This window comes from Sycon ciliatum, chromosome 11, assembly GCF_964019385.1.
Source record: "Sycon ciliatum chromosome 11, ocSycCili1.1, whole genome shotgun sequence".
Classification (NCBI taxonomy): Eukaryota; Metazoa; Porifera; class Calcarea; order Leucosolenida; family Sycettidae; genus Sycon; species Sycon ciliatum.
Window position 1 is genome coordinate 14,850,260 of NC_088653.1, and position 11,952 is coordinate 14,862,211.

At 47.9% G+C, this 11,952-nt stretch overlaps 2 protein-coding genes across 2 annotated transcripts in view; both read left to right on the forward strand.

Annotated features, from left to right (window-relative positions):
• The window catches only part of LOC135827121 (uncharacterized), a 33,711-nt gene extending 22,588 nt beyond the window's left edge, over positions 1-11,123 (forward strand). The window contains exons 17-18 of the mRNA XM_065339645.1: positions 975-2,091; positions 9,848-11,123. Coding sequence (XP_065195717.1) covers positions 975-2,091; positions 9,848-11,123 — 2,393 coding nt within the window. The remainder of the gene's footprint in view (positions 1-974; positions 2,092-9,847) is intronic.
• LOC135827633 (uncharacterized) lies at positions 3,746-8,167 on the forward strand. The gene is made up of 2 exons (XM_065340097.1): positions 3,746-6,814; positions 7,130-8,167. The coding sequence occupies exon 1, from the start codon at positions 3,746-3,748 to the stop codon at positions 6,608-6,610; it is 2,865 nt and encodes a 954-aa protein (XP_065196169.1). The 3' UTR covers positions 6,611-6,814; positions 7,130-8,167.
• Positions 11,124-11,952: the final 829 nt, after the last annotated feature.

The window sequence follows — 11,952 nt, forward strand, 5'->3', positions numbered from 1 at the left end:
TGATATCATGATCTAGGTCGTAGTCTGCAGCTGTTTTGAAAGTAGTTGTTGGCGAGAAACCCTTCCCAGTGCTTCATAAGCACCATTTTCTATTTCGACCGGAACAGATTCTGGGTGCTGGTTTGTCAGTATGACCAGATTTCAACTGACGGTACTGACATTCTACTACTTCAACTGGCTAGGACGTCTAGCACATCTTGGATGCGCACTCCAACAACCTCCGAACTAGGAAGGTTCTAAGGTACATGTTAACATAGGAGGGGAAGGTGAACAAAACCAAGACAGGAACGAGCTGAAAGTCTCAGCTGTGAAGGACGTTGGGGGATGTTCATGCATGTCGATGACGATACTGGCAAGACCAGTGGACAATACCTCCCCCTTCTATGTTGGCATATAACTTAGAACCTTCCAAGTTGGAAGGCTGTGGGAGTGCGCATCTCAGATGTGCTAGAGTTGTTAGGCAGTTAGTTGTAAAACGTCAGCACCGTCGGTCAGTGTCGTGCAATATTAGTACCGCATGAGCTGATTGTTTAGTAACTGGTGGTGTTAGTGGACATTATAGCGTAACTTGTAGTTCCTTGGTCCTTTCTCTTTTCTCTCAATTCATCCTTGGCTCCCCATCCAAGTGGATGCTAACATAGACGGGGATAACTTTGGGTTTAATAGCAGGAATATGACTCCCAGCTGCAGTACTTGTCCTTGTAGTTAAGATGTCCGAAGCACTAGCTGATTAGCGGCTTGAACTAGTGGAGCACCAGTACCTGCTGGACAACTGTCCGTCTTTTATTCTTGTATTGTATTTTGTATTTTATTAAATTTAAGCATTTCCCAAAGGCTTTGGGCCTGTCGAGGGGATCTCCTGCAAGAAGATTGTAATGACTACTTTATGTAGAGGGAGCAGTTAATCGAGGATAGGCTAAGGAAATAGATCGAGGCATACAAGTCTTGTCTGTTGTTCTCTCTGTTCATTGCAGTGCCCCCTACAACCATTCCAACCACCACGCCAGCAACAACCGCCCGCAAAAATCTAGGAAACACTGCTGGCAGACCTACTACACGAGGGGACAGTTCGGCTGAATCAGATAGCGGTCCCAGCGATCCTGAGACAAAGAGCCATACACCGACAGAAGAGAACAATGGTACACAGAGCCACAATGTTAAAACCAAAGCTGCAATCGCCGCCAGTCCTGTCGACGAGACTGGGGCATCAGACGACAAAAGTACCAGTGGGAAAAACTCGAATGCCAAACCGGTTTCTGGTACCACCCTGCAAGGTGAAGGTTCGCCTACTTCAAATAGTGGTTCCTCTAATCCCGATAAGAAGTGGAATACCCCGACAGGAAAGGGCAATGGTGCACAGAGCCAAAGTGTTAGCACTAATGCTCCAATCGCCTCGAGACCTCAAGACAAGACTGAAACATCCGGTGGCAAAAATACCAGCAGGCACAACTATATTGTAACACGCATGCCTAGTCCCAAGACTGAAGGTGAAGGTCCGGCTGCTATATATGGCGGTTCGTCTAATCCCGAAAACAAGAGGGACACGCCGATGACGAAGATCAAAAGTGTAAATAGCCAAGGAGCCGTCTTTCATTCAATAGCCTTAAATCCTCAGGAGAAGACTGAATCATCAGTAGACAAGAGTACCAGCAGACACAACACTAACGGTGCACCCGTTTCTAGTATCCCTCCTGAGATCAAGAGTGATGCACCGATAAACAAGACCAATAGTGCAAAGAACCAAAGTGTTGCGCTTATTGTCCCAATGGCCTTGAATCCTCATGATGAGAATGACACGTTGGACGACGAGAGCGCCAACGGAGACAACTCCAATGTCTCGTTCGCTGCTCTGACAACCTCCGAATCGTCCGCACGATTTATCACTGAAAGTTCTCGCAGAAAGGGCGCCAATGGTGATGGCAATGGTGATGATGACAACGACAGCTTTGTGCTTCTTTTCTCGCCGCTGATTTTCGCTGGCTGCGCGGTCCTTGCTTTCATCGGATTCATGGTGCGACGGAATCGCTTGCGGAGAGAAGAAGCTTACAAGATGGAATTGGAAGACTTTGAAGACGCATTCCAAAATCCCAAGTGAGTTTTCTTTGGTTTGATGCATGCATGTAGTTTTATCATGATGCAGATAAGGCTTGTTTGGAATTTATCGTTCAGGCGTAATCGATAAATGTATGGTCCAGGTTTTGTGTGTGCGTTTATTCGTGGGTGTGTCTGTGAGCGGGTTTCTTTGTGTGTGTCTGTGTTTCTATGCGTGTGTGTGTGAAGATATGTTTACGTGCGTATAGTATTAGTATGTTTTTGTCTTTGTGTCTGTGTGTATGTTTGTGTAAGTGTATGTCCATGTCATGTGTGAACGCGTGTAAGCGTGTACTTCAACTATGTGTATGCATATGCACAATGAAACTGATACACCACACACGGTGGAAAGCATGTCTCCGGGTTTGGCCCTGCCAGGGCCACATGGGCAGTCATGGCAGTAAAAAAAGGACGGTACTAGTATATGTTGGTATACTAGAAGAAAAGCAACGGGAATGAGTTATGAAGTGACTATCCACGACTATAACTAGGTGGTAAGCAGTAAAAAAGTGCGATGGTTGTGGATGGTTAGTTAGTTGGTAAGTAGCTCAATAGGAAAAACTCGGTCCGAAGATTGTTCAGTTTTACTTTTTCTACACCTTCTCACATGCGTATGGAGTGAAAAAACCCATTCCTTGGCGGGTAATTGGGTATAATCTTGCCGTACTGTGCCTAGAAATATATACCATTTTTCGATTTTGCGGAGTTTTTAACACACATCTCTTCAGGAAATATTTTCATTAGAATGCTTTATCGAGTCTCTCTTGATGCTCTGCTTCGTCCAGGGATGTCCCTGGAACAAACCTGATGCTCTGCTTCGTCCAGGGATGTCCCTGGAACAAACCTGGAGCATTGGGGAAGTTGTACTAGCGTTGAATTCAACTATTTAGTTTCAAAAGCTTGTGCGGGTTGCGAAATTTATGTCCATGAACTAAGAGCGTATATTTATATGCTTGAGAAAGAGGCAGGTACACTACGGACGTATATTTACGTCCTTAAGAATGAGGCAGGTCCACTAATGACGTATATTTATGTCCTTGTTGTGAATCGCGTACTGATGAAAAACTTCAGGAGGTGTGTTTGTTCAAACAATCATAACTCAGCTAATCCAAGTATTTAGATCGAAGAAAAAACTCTCAGGTTCCGATTGCAATAAATGCCGAAGCGATAGGCCAAAGGACCGCGGACGTATTGCGCTCGACGGCCTCACAGCTTTACACGGCCACAACTTGTTTTGTGGCGCGCACGGGCGCTTGATTTCCATTTTTTAAGCATTTTTCACCGTTGGTGCCATGACAACTGTAGTTCAGATTGATCAGTGGACTCACGGGAGTGTTCACAAGAAAAAATTGATCAATATGAGCAAGGACAGTGGAATGGCGGGTGAAAATGTCTCATTTCTTGTTGGATGAGAGCAACGAAGTAAACAAGAAATGCTGTTCTTTTCGAAACGCGAGTGCACAGTCCAGAGTTCACGGACTGTGCTGGGAGTGTGGTACGCACTGGCTGCACAGTGCGGAGTTGCAGCATGCACATGAAGGTGCATGCTGGTCTGAAGACAGTGTTCTTTTTGTTCTTGCACTGCTGCTGTACAGTTGCGAATTTTCGCTGCGTGTGCTTTTCTCTTCGTTTCTTTAGTGTAATCTGTCTGATCATGCCTGGACGTGGACGATCCTCCACCCCAAGAGGCCGGAGCAGGTCCTCCAGGGGAGGTAGTTTGCCTGCCTCAGCAAGCAGACCTGAAGTAAGCAGCTCCGACAGTGGAGCCGAACCGAACGCCCAACTGCAGGAGCAGCAGTTGAGGATCGGCGCCCTAGAATCGGCGCTGGCCAAGGAACGGTCAAGCCGCCGTCGTCGTCGGTCCCCATCGTCGTCGGCATCATCCTCATCATCATCCTCATCTTCCCCCTGTTCGTCTCCGTCGTCATCCCCGTCTTCATCGTCATCTCCCGAGTCTCGCCGTCGTCGCAAAAAATCAAAAAAGGCCAAAAACTCGAGAAGTCGTTCCGCGTGTCCCCAGTCAACCTCGTCGAGGTGGTGGAAGAACCCCTCGTACGAGAGACAGTACGAGACAAACGCTGCTGTGCTGGAAGAGCTCGGCGAAGTGCGTGCTGCTCTAGGGAAGAGGAAGGTGGACAGGGCAAGGCGAGCCACCAAGCAAGGTGAGAACTTGTTGCGGGATAGGCAAGAGTGGCTGGTCATTGCAGATGCACACGGGCACGAGGCAGCCAAAACGTTTGCAGAGGGTGGCGAGATGCTGGGGATTGTCGGGTGCCCGCAGAAAAGGAAAAGGCTAATGGCAGCCATCCAATCCCCCCCTGCGCCAAAAGCCAAGCAGCCCTTTCTCCCCCGCACTGCGTCCCAGTCGGCCAAGGGGTGGGGTGCCCACAATGCAAACTTGCATGCCACCATTGCGGCGAAACAGGCCACTACATTCGCGTGTGTCCCCGCCGGCAAGCAGCTAGCCAGCCGCGAAATGCCTGAACCCTGTGCAGCTGACGACTATGATATGTCATTTCAAAGCAATGAATTAGATGCTGAAACCTATTCTATGTTGCATAGCGTGGATGGGGAGTTCGGAGGGGACCGGGACAGGGTGGTCATTGGCAGTCTAAAGAAAAACGTGCAGTTCTGGGAAGAAATCGGAGCACCAAAGTTAGTACTTGAAGTAATCAATAATGGATACACGCTGCCGTTTGTTAGATTGCCAAGGCCCAGGTGGTCAGACAACCACAAAAGTACACATGAGTTTCCAGATTTTGTCGGGGAGGCCATTTCAGATATGCGTTCTCGCGGTTGTATTAAAGAGGTTAACAGAGACCAAGTGTCAGTGTGTAGCCCGTTGGGAGTGGTGGATAATGGGAAGAAGCTGAGGCTTATTCTGGACCTAAGGTACCTCAACAAACACCTGGCTAAATTCAAGTTCAAACTGGAAGATTTGAAGGTGGTGGCAGATGTATATGAGAAGAACGATTTCTTGGTTACATTCGACTTGAAGAGTGGCTACCACCACATTGCTATAGCAGAAAGCCACTGGAGGTATCTTGGTTTCAGTTGGGTAACCCCCCAGGGAAAAGCAGCATACTATACGTTTTGCGTCTTGCCGTTTGGTTTGTCAACCGCCCCTTACATTTTTACAAAGGTAACCAGGGTGCTAGTGCGTCGTTGGAGGGCAATGGGTATACGTTGCCAACTGTACATGGACGATGGGTCGGGAGGACATGCTTCCAAAGCAGGTGCTCACAAGGTAGCAAATCAAATGAAGAAAGATCTCCAAAACGCAGGATTTGTAGCTAATGAAAAGAAATGCCGTTGGGAGCCCTCTCAGGTTGTAGAGATGTTGGGTATGGTGGTTGACCTACGCGTTGGAGCCATCCGAGCCTCCGAAAAGCGTGTTAAAAAGCTTAAGTCGATGCTCAGCACAATGTCAGGTAGCAGGCAACCATCAGCTAAGCTGGTAGCAAGGATGACTGGAATGATAATGTCCATGTCGCTGGCCCTGGGCCAGATTTGCAGGCTGAGGACTAGAGCATTCTACCACATGATCCTATTGAGGAAGTCATGGGCAGCTCAAACAGTTTGGTCAAAGGAGGCAATTGATGACCTGAAGTTCTGGAAAGAATCTTTTGACAAATTGCATGGCCAGCCTTTCTGGAAGAAGGACCCACGTGTTGTAGTTATCTGTTGGTCAGATGCCAGCGACACTGGCTGGGGAGGTTTCATGGAGGGGAGGTTGGGTGTGCATGTTGCGAAGGGTGAATGGCCAGGTGAAATCAAAGAAAAGAGACTAAGTTCTACTTGGCGTGAGCTTAGGGCTGTTAAGCTTGTTCTGGAGTCATTGGCACCAAAGATTGCTGGGAAGGCTTGCATACATCGCACAGACAACCAGGCAGCGGCACACATTATCGAAAACGGTAGCCGCAAAGAGCATTTGCAAGAGGAAGCTATGGCAATACACAAATTGTGCAGGCGTTTTAGCGTGAGGATTAGGGCAGAATGGGTACCTCGGGAAGAGAACGAGCTGGCTGATTATTATTCGAAGGTTGTTGACCAAGACGATTGGCAATTGAACCCTGCATTATTCCGCGAAATGGAGGGGAGATGGGGCCCCTACAGCCTAGATTGTTTTGCCAGTTTTAAGACTAAGCAGCTCAGTAAGTACTGCTCCCGGTGGTGGAACCCAGAGTGCTTTGCGATTGATGCGTTCACAGTGGATTGGTCCATTGAAAGGGTGTGGATGGTTCCCCCTATCTACCTTATTTCACGTACAATCGATATGCTGCTAGCATGCAGAACCCATGGCACTCTTGTTGTACCAGAGTGGCGGTCAGCCCCATGGTGGCCAAAATTGCATGACGGAGCTGCGTGGTACGGATTTGTGAAAGAGTGCGTGTGGTTGCCAAAGGATGAGAATACATTCTTGCAGGGGTCATGCCCATGGAATTTGTTTGGTTACGGCATGCCGAAGTCCGAGATCATTGCTTTGAAATTGTGCGCAGTTAGTGGCTGTGATTGCTGACAGCATACCTGGCGCGTGTTTGTATGCGGGAGAGCCTGAGTATGTCTGACGGTGCATGAAATGAGAGCTTGCGGAAGTTTGCCTCCATGCTACAGGTGCGGTAGGGCAAGTGCTATAGGCACACATACAGCTATAAGCTCCCCGGTTAACACGTACAGATGTATCAACTAGAAGTTGCACCCAGAGCACTAGCTTCGCAAAGAGGTGAGTCCATGAGTTAAGTGTGCTAGCCAGAATTTAGAGAACACCATAGGTACGCACGTAATGTTGCACGGGCGAGCGGCCTCCAGGCGCTTTGTAATCGTTGTTATGAGAGAGGTGTAGAAGAGCGATTGGAGCACTTGCCGAGGATGTCACTACAGCTATGATGACAGGCAATGTTGAAGTATCGTTGTATTCGTTTTCATGTTCGTCACCGTGGTCTGGGTGGCCACACATTGAATTTAATATTTTGTCGATGGTTACATGTGACATTAAGCGTCCGTTTGCATTGTTTCTGTGTGGTGTGTATGTTGCGAGTGGTGCATACGGTCATGCACGGAGTTGTGCTACAGGCATACATGGACACTACAGGTGTTAACCCGAGCAGCAGGCATGATAAGGGTGAAAGCTACAGGCTTACAATTATGACTCAAGGTGCTGCGGCAGAGCCAGCCGAGCGCGGACGCTACAAGCAATCGAGCTAAGGGGGAGGAGGCAGTCAGTGGCGCAGAAGTGATCATGCTGTTCTCCGACTGTGTGCTACAGGCAAGTCAAGTCAACAGCCAGAACGCATGTCTCGCTGCTTGGCAGTCTATATGCCGCCAGCTATGCTTTGTGCTTCTTGGAGCAGCTGTTGCTGCGACCCTGCAGTTCTATTGTTGTTGTTGTGGTGTGTACGAGAGAGTCGAAAAGAAATGTCTCATTTCTTGTTGGATGAGAGCAACGAAGTAAACAAGAAATGCTGTTCTTTTCGAAACGCGAGTGCACAGTCCAGAGTTCACGGACTGTGCTGGGAGTGTGGTACGCACTGGCTGCACAGTGCGGAGTTGCAGCATGCACATGAAGGTGCATGCTGGTCTGAAGACAGTGTTCTTTTTGTTCTTGCACTGCTGCTGTACAGTTGCGAATCCCACCCGCCCACCCAATTGGATAGCCATTGCTAGATATGTATGTGCATATGGATTTATTGGCTGAGTAAGCAGTAGTGCGTGTATGTGGCGAGCATGTTTCCGTGTGTGGGCCAATTTCAGATAATTCTGTATTAAGGTAGCACATTGGCTTTTTTTTTTTAGACTGGCCCATTTGGGGTTATTCAGCATCTCCACCATTGTCGCTGGCGGCAATTCCCATTAATCAGTGCACTAGGCCGTGGTGAACGCATTTCGATCGGAAGTTCATGTATCCATTGTCCCATGGCTTGGATCGCTTGCTGTCTTGCGTTGTTTTCCTTTTGTTATGCTAAAGTGATGTGTACCAGGCTGCCATGATTATGTTTAAATGCTGTGTGCCTGTGGCATAGTAATATTAATACACATGCGGTGCAAGAATTGGAGCAGCTGTTGCTGCGACCCTGCAGTTCTATTGTTGTTGTTGTGGTGTGTACGAGAGAGTCGAAAAGAAGTTCAGTTTCTTTGACTTCCGTTGCGAAGCCATGACTTTTGGGATAGAAACGCTTAGCTTTATAGCTGGTCTTCGACCTTGTGGAGACTTGTGCTTTAGCTCGTCGTTATTCTCGTTGCAGCTGCTTTCCAGGAAGGTCTAGATCTAGTACATTTGAGAATGGATGCCCGAGTGACGAACTTTTTAGATGCTGTGTGTTTTCGGTAAAAGTGACCCATTTGAGCTGGTCGTTAGTGGACAGGTGGCAATACCCTGCAGTATTTGAAAAGGTTCAGGTGTGCTTGATTCTAGGAAAACTGTGTTCCAGCACATGCATATTCAACGCTTATTCTTTTCGAGCTGGTTTAATATGTGAACATAGTAAAAAAAAAAAAAAAAAAAAAAAAAAAAAAAAAAAAAAACGCACGGCATCTTCTCGGCTGCTCTGCTGTGTGGATACCGTAACTTCACAAATTTTCGCTGCACTTTTATTTTGGGTACTTTCGGTCCATCTGTTGCACACCTAAAAACATTATTCACCGAACAAACACTATTACACATAATCCAATGGGGAACTGTTACTCACGAAAATCCGTTGGAACAAAAAAAGTGATTAAATGTCTCTACTAACGAGTTTCATGCTGAAAAGCAATCATCAGGAGACTGGGGACTGGGAACTGTTACTCTGTACCTAAATGTTCTGTTCACCTAACCTGTTCTTTTGACATCATTCTGAAAAATTAATACTGAACACCTAACATTTCTGAAATTGGAGTGCACTAATACTAGATATTTTTGGATTTGTTGCCAAAGGGCTCAGCTACTTGAAGGTGTAATGTTGTACATGTCAACGTTATTGGTTTCAGGGTGCTTCAAGAAGTACTTTCTCTTTGAAGTGCTCACACCTATTTACCATGGACTGTTTTAGGCTAGGTTACCTCTTGTTGAAGTCAATGGTTCTAGTTGAGGTCATGAAATCCACACACACACACACGCAAGTATTACCTTCACTGGAGGCAGTGGTCACTGCAGCTGGATCCCGGAGCGGATAACCTGAATACGCTTTCTGCACCTTATCCTCCCTTCTTGCTGAGGGCTTGTGAGCCCTTAAGTAGGAACCTTTCAAAATGTACCCAAAGGGAGAGGATTTCGATGGTTCACTATCCAATTGAGCCATGTTTCCAATATTCCTTTCGAATCTCTCTCACTCCTTCTCTCCCTTTCTCTTTCTCCCTTCCTCTCTCTCTCCCCCACACACTGTCTCCTCTCCTGGGGACACCTGAGTAACCAGATTTGGTAGTGAGCAAGTGCAAGTGTGTGTGTGTGTCTGTATGTCTGTGTGTGTGTGTGTGTGTGTGTGTGTGTGTGTGTGTGTGTGTGACTGTGTGTGTGTGTTTGTCCATGTGCCTCTCTGTGTCTGTGTCTTTGAAAGTAAGGGCACAGCCCTGGCAAGTCAAGAGGTGTAGGGCGAAAGTTCGACGCGTAGAGCCTTTCGTTGAAACACTGATGCGATTCTTGAATACCTTGCTTGAAGGTGTAGTGAGGGCTGTGTTCAAACAAATATGCTAGCTCAAAGTATAACCGGGGTACGCATCGTGGCATCCATTTCAGTTGTGTTGTTCTCTTCCTTCCAAATGCGTGACTTGTCAACTGCAGAAACTTGGATGAAATGAACAAAGCGGAAGAGGCAGACCAGACACAGAACCAGGCACAGCCGAAGAGTGAACTAGCAGACGAGCACATCACAGCGCCACAATCTGATCGCTCTAGCACAAGTAACCCGCACGCCCAGGAAGTCCCTCATATACAGGTGGGACAATTGCCAGTGTTCTTGCCAGAGGATGTGTCCGTTATGGAACAGGACATCGACGCGCTTGCCCATATGCTCGGGTCGCCCCTTCCACCCAGGCTGGCACAGTCCCATTCCACTGGGAGCGCTTATGGCTCGCAGTGGTCCGTGGCAGATGAGTTGCAGCTTTCCGGTCGGGACCATGGATGCGCTTTGCCTAGCAGCAGCACTGGTATGTCCGTCAGTCAACCTTCTGCCGCTGAGATTAGCAAGCGCTTACACCTTGAGCAACATGGTGCAAGTGGGCACAAATCCCAACCGCAGTGTTTCAGTGTGGCAGATCTCACACAGGCCCTGGCCCATAGGGCTGGGACCCACCAGGGCTTGCACACACTGCCGGTCAAACAGCGCATGCTTGGATCAAGAGGCCTGTCCAAGTCGAATTCAAACGCCAGCGTTCACAGCGCCCGTACGTTTGTAGCAGACAGTATGCAAGACACAGTCGCCGGATATCTCAAGGGTGCGGTCAGTAGCATTGCTCGTGGCGACAGCTTCCGAAGCACGGCTAGCTTCAATTCTCCCACCACAACACTGAGCCAATCCCAGGACCTAGCTCCTAACAGCTACCAGACCTTCACGGTGGATGCCATTTCGCAAACCGAGTCCTTCTACGACGATGTGATGGCAGACGAGGTTCCGAGGAGTCCGTCCGAGAAGAAGAAGAAGGGATCCAAGAAACAGGCTGCCCACGCTGCAACTGGCCTAGATCAGGCATTGGAACCCAGGGGTAACGTTGAGCCATCCTTTCCCGCCGATACTGTCGGCTATGATGAAGTAGAATGCCAGGCAAGTATGAGTAGCTACGGTACAGTGACCCGAACAGCTGGCTTCGACCGACCACGAATGAGCAGGGCATCCGGAATCGAACGCCACCAATCAGAGCTCGTCGGGCAAGTCGATAAGCGGGGAGAAGCCCAGGTCGCCCTTAGCCTACCTGTACAGTCAGATCTGGTCATGGAGATTGACGACAAGGAGTACGAGCCCCTGACTCCCTACCAGCTGGCAGCTGCTGCCGCAGCCTCGGCCAGTCGCGAAAAATCCGCACAGCGTGCACAGGCAACTTTAAGCCGTGGTCTAAAATAAAACCTTGACTTTAACGTGGAATGTCCGCCGAACGTTTAGTAGTAAAATAACTAACTAAGCACAGAAACTCTGCTCTCTTCTATGGTTTGTGCCCAGCTAGTGTGTTTCTTTGGTATCACGGACTAAAGAATAGTTAGGAAGCGGGAGTCACATTTTTTATACGATTGGTGCCATTCATTTTGTACAATTTATTTCGCTTTTGCTTCAGCGTAGTGCTGAGGTTCATTCGCCCGCTGGTATTGTCCTGCTTTCCTCTCTCTGTATTTATGTATCCCTTTTCCCTCGCTCTCTCTCAATCTCTCTCTCCTCCGTCTCTATCTCTATCTCTCTCTCTCACACACACACACACACACACGCACACACACACACACACACACACACACACACACACACACACACACACACACACACACACACACATACAAACACACACACACACACACACTGCATCTCCCTCACCTTCTGTCGTTCACATGTACTCGTATCAATGGAGGCGAAACCGACTGTTTGTGGTGCTACGTTAAATTGCCTTCAACAACATTAATTCATGCGGTAGTTTGGAGAATGAAGGCAGTGAAAAAAACACATTCGCAATCGGTACCTTCGCAAGCAAAGACGCAAATCCACGCAATTCAGTAGACACTTCCTTCTATCAAACGTATTCTTTCCCTTCTCCACAGGATAGTACACGGAATGTTGGAAATTTGGAAAAACACATAACTATAATAATTATAGAAAACTCGGATGTTGAGCCATAAATAAATGTAAAAGAGAAAAGGACATATGTCCTTTTCTCTTTTACAATTATATCCATATGTCCTTTTCTCTT

Coding starts and splice junctions, on each gene's coding strand:
- LOC135827633 (XM_065340097.1), top strand. CDS start 3,746: ATGCCTGGACGTGGACGATCCTCCACCCCAAGAGGCCGGAGCAGGTCC.